The sequence below is a fragment of the Garra rufa genome, chromosome 1, assembly GCF_049309525.1.
Source record: "Garra rufa chromosome 1, GarRuf1.0, whole genome shotgun sequence".
In the NCBI taxonomy this organism is placed as follows: Eukaryota; Metazoa; Chordata; class Actinopteri; order Cypriniformes; family Cyprinidae; genus Garra; species Garra rufa.
Window position 1 is genome coordinate 45,060,379 of NC_133361.1, and position 10,069 is coordinate 45,070,447.

The window sequence follows — 10,069 nt, forward strand, 5'->3', positions numbered from 1 at the left end:
TGATTAATCGTTATATAACGCTCTACAGACGACGTGGTTTATAAATAAAATAGGCGGAAACAAGAGGCAGCTTTTCTGTCCTAATTATCAGAACCACCTCAAGTGCAACGAAACAATAAAGACTACAAATCCCACAACTCTTTGCGCACATCGGTGACGTGGCTAGTGTTACCCAGCAGACCGGGGCGATTTGAACTTCATTTTGGATGTAAGTAATACTCTGCTTCATTTGATTCCTTTCATACTATATTACTGGTGGATTTTACTTTGTATGTGATAAAACAAAAGCTGCTGTATTACAGCCCGTAAATTTACACCACGATGTCCGGGAAAATCAAAAGCAGGAGTGCTGCAAATGCCGACCCAATATCTAGCAATGTGTCCTGCGACGAGCGCATCTTACGGGACTGCCATCAGATGTACATCGACCCGGATAGCGGTAAGAAAACGTTCCCTTTAGCAACGACTACATTCTCGTGGATTTACGTGGTTTAGTAAGGTATTAGACCTGTTTCTAGGCGTGGATAGGAAGTGCTAACGGTAGCCGGTGAGCTAAAATGCCGGTTGGTATGTCAAGTATGCACTTATAAGGGCGAAAGATATTTCATTTGTTTGTTTTTATTACTGTGCAGTCATTACATTTACCGTTTAATTCGTTACCGTGTAAGTTTTAAGTTTTACTTTTCTGCTGTGATTGTCACTCAATGGGTGATGTCAACGGAAATGATATTCTGTAACTTACAAACCCCCTGACACCTCCTTTCCAGTCTAGTTTGTCTAACATCTCAAACCTTTGTCCTGTAGGACTGATATCAATCGCTCAGACTGTTGGGGTGACCTTGCTGCCTCCCCGGAAAAAGATAACTGTGATGTTGATGGGGAACCACTCAGCTGGAAAGAGCAGCTTTATCAATTGGTAGGCTAATAGACCAGCATGAAAACTCACTACAGTCATGCACTTAGATTGCTGTTAGACTAAGAAAGTGAGAGTTCAAACTAGAGAAAGTAAGAGTTCAAACAGTAACCAGTGCATTAATTGCTTTGCAGGTATGTAGAGGAGCACATCCAAAGAACAGGGGTCGCTATTGAGACACAAGGCTTCAGCTTTGTTACAAGTGGGCGAAAGAGGGAATCGCTCACGGTAAATGACCCCATAGGTGTCGGGAGTAGTTCACTTTCAGAACAAAAATTCACAGATGATGTACTCACCCCCTTGTCATCCAAAATGTTCATGTTTGTCTTTCTTTGGTCGTGAAGAAATGGTGTTTTTGAGGAAAATATATCAGGATTTCTCTCCATATAATGGATTTCTATGGTGCCCCTGAGTTTGAACTTCCAAATGCAGTTTAAATGCAGCTTCAAAGGGCTCTAAATGATCCCAGCAGAGGAAGAAGTGTCTTATCTAGCGAAACAATCGGTTATTTTCTAAAAAACATTTACAACTTGTATACTTTTTAATCTCAAACCTTTTATTTGAGGTTAAAAAGTATATAAATTGTGAAAAAAAAAAAAAAACATCGTTTTGCTAGATAACACCCTTCTTTCCTTGGCTGTGATCGTTTAGAGCCCTTTGAAGCTGCATTTTGGAAGTTCGATCTCGGGGGCACCCTTGAAGTCCATTATATGGAGAGAAAGCCTGAAATGTTTTACTCAAAAAAAACTATTTCCTTACGACTGAAGAAAGAAAGACATGAACATCTTGGATGACAAGGGGGTCAGTACATTATCTGTAAATTTGTTCTGAAAGTGAACTACTCCTTTAAGTTTTGTGTGACATGGTTTAGGCATGAAATTGGCATCATTGATATAAATGTCTTTCAGTTCGTATTGTATAATAACTGTTGTCTTGGTTTTAGGGAAATGCAACGCTCCATCTCTATCCCCATTTCAAACCACTGCAGGAGTTTAAAGGTTTGTTGATGAACTGCACTAAAAGCTACAAGCTTATTGAAGCTGTCTAAAATGTACGTTTCTGTCAATTTCAGGTGTGTCAGAATACCTCGGCACTGAGATTTGCACTTCACGGCAGAAACGTTTCAGCTTGGTGACCTTTGTTGACACTCCTGGTCTGGTGGATGGAGATATGAAGTACCCTTTTGACGTTGACCAAGCTATTCTGTGGCTCGGTGTGTGTTTGTCTTAAAGTTATCTGGAGTTAGTACTGTTGTAATGTTGATTTTAGGTCTAATGTAGTTTGTTTGTGATCCTGATACGTGTCTCTGTATTCTGATTCTGCTTGTCTACACCAGGTGAGCTCTGTGATCTGGTCCTGGTTTTCTTTGACCCAATGGGACAGGCTTTATGCAAGCGCACACTCAACATTGTAGAGAAACTTAATGAGAAGCAAGGGGACCGTCTCCGTTTTTATCTCAGTAAAGCAGATGAGGCTGGAGGAGAGTCTGATCGACAAGTAAAATACTCTTATACATGCTTGTTACCGTTATAAACATATTTTGTGTTCATGTGTTCTACCGTTCACGTTCAGAGAAGTCTCTTATGCTCACCAATCTCCAAGGCTGTAAAAACTAATATTGTGAAATAATATTACACTTTGTAATAACTTTTCTGTTTTAAAATGCTAAAATATTTAATAATATCAGTATATCTAAAATATAATATATTCCTGAGATTGATTTGAGCTGAGATTTGATATTTTGTGGAATAGAATTTAGTTTTTAAATAAATCTTTTGCAACATTTTAACTGACTGTACTGTTAGTTTCAATCAATTTATTGTGTCCTTAAGTATTAATTTAAGCAACAAAAAAGTATTATTTGTCAGTATTAAACTAACTCCAAGCATTAACAGTAGTGTACAGTGCCAGTCAAAAATTTGAACAGTTATTTTATTTTCTTACATGTCTCTTTTGCTCACCAAGCCTGCATTTAATTGATCCAAAGTACAGCGAAAACAGTAAAATTATAAAGTATTTTGACTTTAAAATAACTGTTTTCAATTTAAATGTATTTTAAAATGTAATTTATTTCAGATTTCAAAGCTAAATTTTTTGCTAATTTTAGCTGATTTGCTAATCAAAAAACATTTGTTTAACAGCTGAGTAAATTTCTTTTAATAATTAAAGTTCAGAAGAACAGCATTTATCTGAAAAAAAAAATGTATCATTATAAATGTCTTTACCATCACTTTTGATCAATTTAAAGCATCCTTGCTAAATATAAGTATTAATTTCTATAGTTTCTTTACCAAAAAAATTATAATGACTCTAAGCTTTTGAATGGTATAGTGTATAATGTTACAAAAGCTTTTTATTTCAAGTAAAAGCTGATCTTTGGATCTTCCTATTCTTCAAAGTATCCTGAAAAGAAATGTACTCAATTGTTTTAAATAATAATAATAATAATAATAATAATAAATATTTCTTTTGAGCAGCAAATCATCATATTAGAATGATTTTTGAAGGATCATGTGACACTGAAGGCTGGAGTAATGATGCTGAAAATGTAGCTTTGATCCCAGGCATAAATTACATTTTGAAATATATTCAAATAGAAAACAGTCATTGTAAATAATAAAAATATTTCAAAATTTTACTCTTTTTGCTGTACATTGGATTAAATAAATGCAGGCTTGTGAGCGTAAGAGACATTTAAAAACATGAAAAATCTTACTGTTCAAAACCTTTGGACTGGTAGTGTATGTAGATGTTCCATATGACTGTAAAGGACAAGATCTTTAGAGCAAATCTTTTTTTTTTTTTGGACTGTTAATAATTGCTATGTTATTGGTTATTTCAGAGAGTCATGATGCAGATTGTTCAGGAGCTTTGTAAGCGTCCGGGACTCAACAAGTGTGGCTTCGACATGCCTACCATTTATGTTCCCAACCCTAATAAGGTGCTTCACACTCTTTCAGTTCATCACTGTAAAGGTGACAACTTTCTTACTTAGTAAGTAAATAATACTGAAGTTTCTTTCCTCACTATCTCCGCCATCAGCCCAGTCGGTGTGTCAATCAGATTGAGGAGGTGTGTCGGACTATAGAGAAGACCATTAACCAGACTGTTCAGAACACGCTTAACTCACTAGAAAAAGACTGCAACCTCATTACTGAGGCCATCACTGAGAAACTTGATAGTGACAGGTAGTACATCATATTCATACATATTGTATAGACAAATGCCAATGTTTTTAAATGGTGAATGTCTAGTATTACAGTTGCCATTGTGTTTCATACTCTCTATAGGCAGTGCAGTATAGAGAACCGTCGGTCACGTTTTAAGGGCTGTTTGTTGGGCATGCTGGGTTTCACTGTGCCCCTGCTGCTGCTTGTCGCCCTGGTGCTTGGCAGCCTCTCCAAAGATATTTTGGAGGTAATGCTGGGTAATAGTGGCATAGAGGCACTCACGCTATATGTGGTAAGTAGTGTGTGTGTGTGTGTGTGTGTGTGTGTGTGTGTGTGTGTGTGTGTGTGGTAGGGATTCACTGTAGATACTGATGTAAGTGTGGGTTTGTGCATTTCAGGTTCCTGCAGTGAAGGCGTTTGAAACCCTGTCAGGGGAAGTGCAGCTGTACAGCTGTGCTGGACTGGTGCTGTTGTCCTTCTTCTTTATCCTCCTTGCTCGCTTTTCATTCAGGTAGAGAAAACAGATTATAAACTTTACATGCACAGTAGTTTCTATTTCAGCCAGAAGTGAAAATAACTTACTCAGCATCATTCTAAAGTTTGACTTTCTGGTGAGCACTAAAAGAGATATTAGTAACACTTTACTAATTTTGGAGAAAGGCTCATTCTCCGACTCCCCCTGAGTTAATAAGATAAGTTTTACCATTTTGAAATCCATTCAGCCGTTCTCCTGTTCTGGCGATATCACTTTTAGCATGGCTTAGCATAGATCATTGAATCCTATTAGACCAATAGCATCGCGTTCAAAAATAACCAAAGATGCGATTTTTCTAGGCTGATAAGATTAGGAACTACACTCCATGCATGCATTCTGTGTGATATTACTGCGCCTGCTTCGTCCATGTTACGGCAAAGCTATGCTAAAAGTGATATCACCAGAACAGGAGAACTGCTGAATGGATTTCAAAACGGTAAAAATCAACTTATTTTTTTTAATAAATTAAATAATATTAATGAATAGTTCTGTGGAGAAAAAAAAAAAACTTTCCTCCTAGCTATTTTGTGAATTAAAAAGTCTTCGAATGTAGTGCAAGGTTTGTGGACTGTTTATGATGAATATTATTTCTAAATGTTTTTAGACCTGCAGCTAAAGGGAAGATTAGTAGATGGTTTTTGTGAATTTAAAATGTAAATTTTTATTGTACTGATTTACTTATTCTGCTGCAGAGGGTAAGATTAATGCATTTCAACTAATTATTTAAAGGATTAGTTCACTTCCAGAATAAAAAGTTCCTGATAATTTACTCACCCCTTAGGTCATCCAAGATGTTCATGTCTGTCTTTCTTCAGTCAAAAAGAAATTAGGGTTTCAGGATTTTTTTTTTTCTATATAGTAGACTTAAATGGGGATTTAAGGTCCAAATTGGAGTTTAAATGCAGCTTCAAAGGGCTCTACACAATCCCATCTGAGGAATAAGAGTCTTATATAGCAAAACAATTGGTCGTTTTCTAAGAAAATTAAAAAAAATAAAATGTATACTTTTTAACCACAGATTCTCACCTTGCACTAGCTCTACACATCATGTAGTCATGTTGGAAAGGTCACGCCTGGAAGTACTGACAACATTTACAAAGTGAATGTGCCCTTTACATAAAAAGGTAAAACAACTATGTTGGACAATTTTGAAGTTGGAGGAGAAAATGAAATATTTTGCCCTACCCTACCTTTTTGAACCAAAGTAAACAGACAAAGAATTAACCACACATGACCTTTCCAACGTGAACTAGTGAACGCAGAACTAGTGTAAAACAAGCATTTGTGGTTGAAATGGGATCATGTAGAGCTGCATTAAAACTGCAATTTGGACCTTCAACCCGTTGGCTCCCATTAAAGTCCACTATATGGAGAAAAATCCTGCAATGTTTTCGTCAAAATCATTTTGCTATTTGCATCTCTTTTTCTCTATATTGCACTTTTAGGACCAAACCAACACTCTCTGGGAAACAAAAGAAACAGTTTCAACAAAAACTGGAGTATGTCCAGGATGTAGTGAAGCCCAAGAAGGTATAGTGTACAGTTGTGTTGACACATCTAAAGGCCGCTACAGTTATGATGGACTCAACTAATGACTCTCTTTTTATGTTGTGTTTATGCAGAAAAATCTCTATGAAGAGTATCTGCGTCAAAGTGTGGGTGATCAAGACATGAACTGAGAGGGGGAATATAGACTTCAAAGATCTGGATAGGATGAATACAGCACCCAGAAGTACCACTAAACTGCATCTAATCATTCCTGTAATGTAGCAGACACATAAGATATTTCATGGGCACTTGGTTACACACTACTGCTTGTGTAAGCTCTGTCTTTCAGCACTAAATACTGAAGGAGCTGAGGACCAATACTGTGTTTGTTGTTTTATTATTATTTTTAGTCTCATTGGTACTGTAAAGGTAAATTGAAGAGCATGTTATGAGATTGGGATTAATGCTCTGAAATATCCTATTGTTATGCAATAGCAGTTTTTAACGTCATCCTCCATTTCTCTATGTACCTAAAATACTCCTGTATTGTATGGTAAATTACCACAATGACTAAGGAATGAGAAGCCCGTAGATTCTTACAACGTCTGGTGTTTATTCACATCATGGTCAATTTTAATAGAAATATTGAAGCTTGCGTTTGTATACCACGGTTTCCTACATTTTTATGTCAACTGATTGCTGTTACGATAATAAAATAATAAATATGTGTGTTTGGCTTCATTGCTATTCAGAAATTGCCAAAGCAAGGACTCAAAGGATTGAAGGGTGAAGTTAAAGGGATAGTTCACCCAAAAATTAAAATTGTTTATCTGCTTACCCCCAGGGCATCCAAGATGTAGGTGACTTTGTTTCTTCATGACCTTTAAAAGTAAACAAAAACACGCACAGACAAATCCAAATTACACCCTGCAGCTTGTGACGATACAGCGATGTCCTAAGACACAAAACGATCGTTTTTTGTGAGAAACTGAACGGTATATAATTTTTTTACCTTTGATACACAGCCACGTCCAACTGTCATGTGCACGAGTTTAGCATCCGGCTCGTTACACGTGTATGCGCTCTGACGTAGTATACTCAAACCCCGGAAGCGATCTGTCGCGTGTATACGACACTCATTGTTTACACAGTGCACAGAGATTGTGGGTATAGCGGCTATTCAAAATGGTAATTACTTGTGCTTATCCTGATTTTTCAAACCGACTTATAGCTAAAAGATTACGTTTGCTTGCGCAAACTCATCCGGGACTTTTCACCGATTTCCCCTTACGGTGTTTGCGTATTCTACGCCAGAGCGTGTACACATGTGACGAGCCGGATGATGAGCTTGTGCTCAGAAAAGCTGGACGTGGCTGTGTATCAAAGGTAAAAAATTATATAAATACTGTTCAGTTTCTCGCAAAAAACGGTCGTTTTAATGTCTTAGGACATGAATGTATCGTCACGAGCCACAGGATGTAATTTGGATTTGTCTGTGCATGTTTTTTTACTTTCAAAGGTCTGGTGCCCATCCACTGCCATTATTTGGCTTGCAGACTGCACCCGGTTTTCGTTAAAAATCTTTGTGTTTTGCTGAAGAAACAAAGTCACCTACATCTTGGATGCCCTGGGGGTAAGCAGATAAACATCAAATTTTCATTTTTAGGTGAACTATCCCTTTAACACCCAATTCTTCTTTGTAATTTCAACAGAGATCTGTTGCATTAGTGTGTGTTCATAATGTAAAAATAATATTTCAGATTTGTTTTGCTGTAAATCTGAACCTTTTGATATGTGTCCATAATTGCCCTAGGCTCAGATTTGTAAAGTAAAATTCCCTAGTCAGGCCTATACTTCTAAATAATTAAATCAAATTAACCACAATTAGGAAAAGGCCCTGGTACAGACCAATGATCAATAGTTTAGCATATATGACCCTGGACCACAAAACCAATAGCCAAAAATAGATTATATGAGTCAAAATTATCGATTTTTCTGTTATGCCAAGTAAAGATCATGTTCCATGAAAATATTTTGTAAATTTCCTTCTGTAAATATGTCAAAACCTATTTTTGACTAGTAATATGCTTTGCTTAGAACTTCATTTGGACAGCTTTAAAGGCGATTTTTCTAAATATTCTTTTTTTTTTTTTTTCTGTCAAATTTTGCATCTCGGCCAAATATTGTCCTATCCTAACAAACCATAATTAAATGAAAAGCTTTTTTATTCTTTTTAGATCTTTTATTAATCTAAATTCCAGTTAGAAAAAAATTACCCTTATGATTGGTTTTGTGGTCCAGGGACACATATAATATTTATCATGGACATTTACATAGTGAATATACTTTTTCCCTCCCTAGTTAGCATCTGCCATAAGAATTTCTTATTTAGTTGATCATTTTATTGTGTTAAACCTGTATAAACATTAAAATTTGCTTGCAATCATATGGTGCACCATTTGCGAAACGTTCTTTTGAGTCGGTTCCTTGCCAGACTTGTATGAAATCATGATTCTTTTACTCTGAATCAAAACGATTGTGAGAAATCCTTGTTCACTTATCAGAATTGACCACAAAGGTTATTAAAATTGCATGCAAATTCATTGGTCACGAACAGTGGGAACCAGTACCGCCGCTCCCTATACGCAGAGTACGCAGTCTGCGTAGGGCACCAACTCCCAGGGGGGCACCATCCCAGCTGCTCAAAAAAAAATTTTTTTATTGTTTATTTTAGTTTTTATATAGCCTATTATAATAATAAATTAATATTAATAATATACATATACAAATAAACAAAAATATAAACGTATATATTGCATTTTTCTGTGAATGCAGAGTAGGCTAGTAAGCATGTGATTACGCACAGCGACGCGCCTTTACCTCTGTTTACGGCTGCCTATTTGGCCAAAAATGATGATAATAATTGATGAACAATATGCCTGGTCCTGGTAAGAGACATCAACAGTCCGGCGCCGAGAAACGACAGAAAAAAAAAAGCCCAAGATGAAGCCCGTGCATCACTTAGGTACGTTCATAATCCTGTGAAACTTTATTTTATTCTGTCGACGTTAATAGTGTTTTAATGTTGGTAATAATTCCACGACTAACGCATCTTTCTTAATATGAATACAAGCAGATCTAAGTAAACAAAATGACTTAAAATGCATTATATTAAAACACTGGGGCAATTATGATTACTAATTAATAATGACCATATGGTGCCATTAAATAACAGTATACATAATCTAATACAAAATTAACAGTTAACATTACAATTTTAATAGAAATGCCTGAAAAGGGCACCAAAGGCCTGGTAAATGCAGTTGTTACACTTACATGATGATCGAATTCCTTGTTTAATATTGACCAAACATTTAATTAAAATGTCCACATAATCTTTCCTATCATTTACTCAACAACAATATGTGGACATCATAACCCTTGTCAGCTTTATTGTCAAAACTGCCACATGTACAGTGCATGTACAGGTAAAAACATAGAATAAAAATATATTTAAAAAAATACAGACAAACACAAATATTATATATTCTATAAAACACAATTTACAAGCATGGATATGAAAGAAAGATAGATAAAAAAGGCAGATAACCATGGTTTTTATAGTAAAACTGCTTAATTTCCTTTTGTATGATTCTGAGATTATTAAATCAATCAGACAACTGTATTAATCATAGCTATTGGAGGTAACTCTTTTTTGTTGATAAAACTCTTGCTCTTGATCTTGCTATTTCGCTCTTTATTTACCTTTTTGACCAAAAATAACTTCCGTAATATTTGGGGGAGGGGCACAAAAGTAAATTTCTGCTTAGGGCACCCATTTGGCCAGCAGCGGCCCTGGTGGGAACCATTTTTCCTCCATCAGTCATCATTTTTTATCCGTTGACAACAGTAGGATTTTTAAACATGAAGTCGTAAATATTCTATATAAAAAGAATATGAAAG

The 10,069-nt window shown here is 35.9% G+C and overlaps 1 protein-coding gene across 1 annotated transcript; it reads left to right on the plus strand.

Annotated features, from left to right (window-relative positions):
• Positions 1-152: 152 nt before the first annotated feature.
• LOC141319422 (uncharacterized) lies at positions 153-6,833 on the plus strand. Its single transcript, XM_073833252.1, has 13 exons — positions 153-208; positions 303-439; positions 805-916; positions 1,048-1,141; positions 1,857-1,911; positions 1,986-2,126; positions 2,250-2,410; positions 3,756-3,854; positions 3,956-4,101; positions 4,204-4,375; positions 4,482-4,594; positions 6,064-6,148; positions 6,241-6,833. The coding sequence occupies exons 2-13, from the start codon at positions 322-324 to the stop codon at positions 6,295-6,297; spliced, it is 1,353 nt and encodes a 450-aa protein (XP_073689353.1). The 5' UTR covers positions 153-208; positions 303-321; the 3' UTR covers positions 6,298-6,833.
• Positions 6,834-10,069: the final 3,236 nt, after the last annotated feature.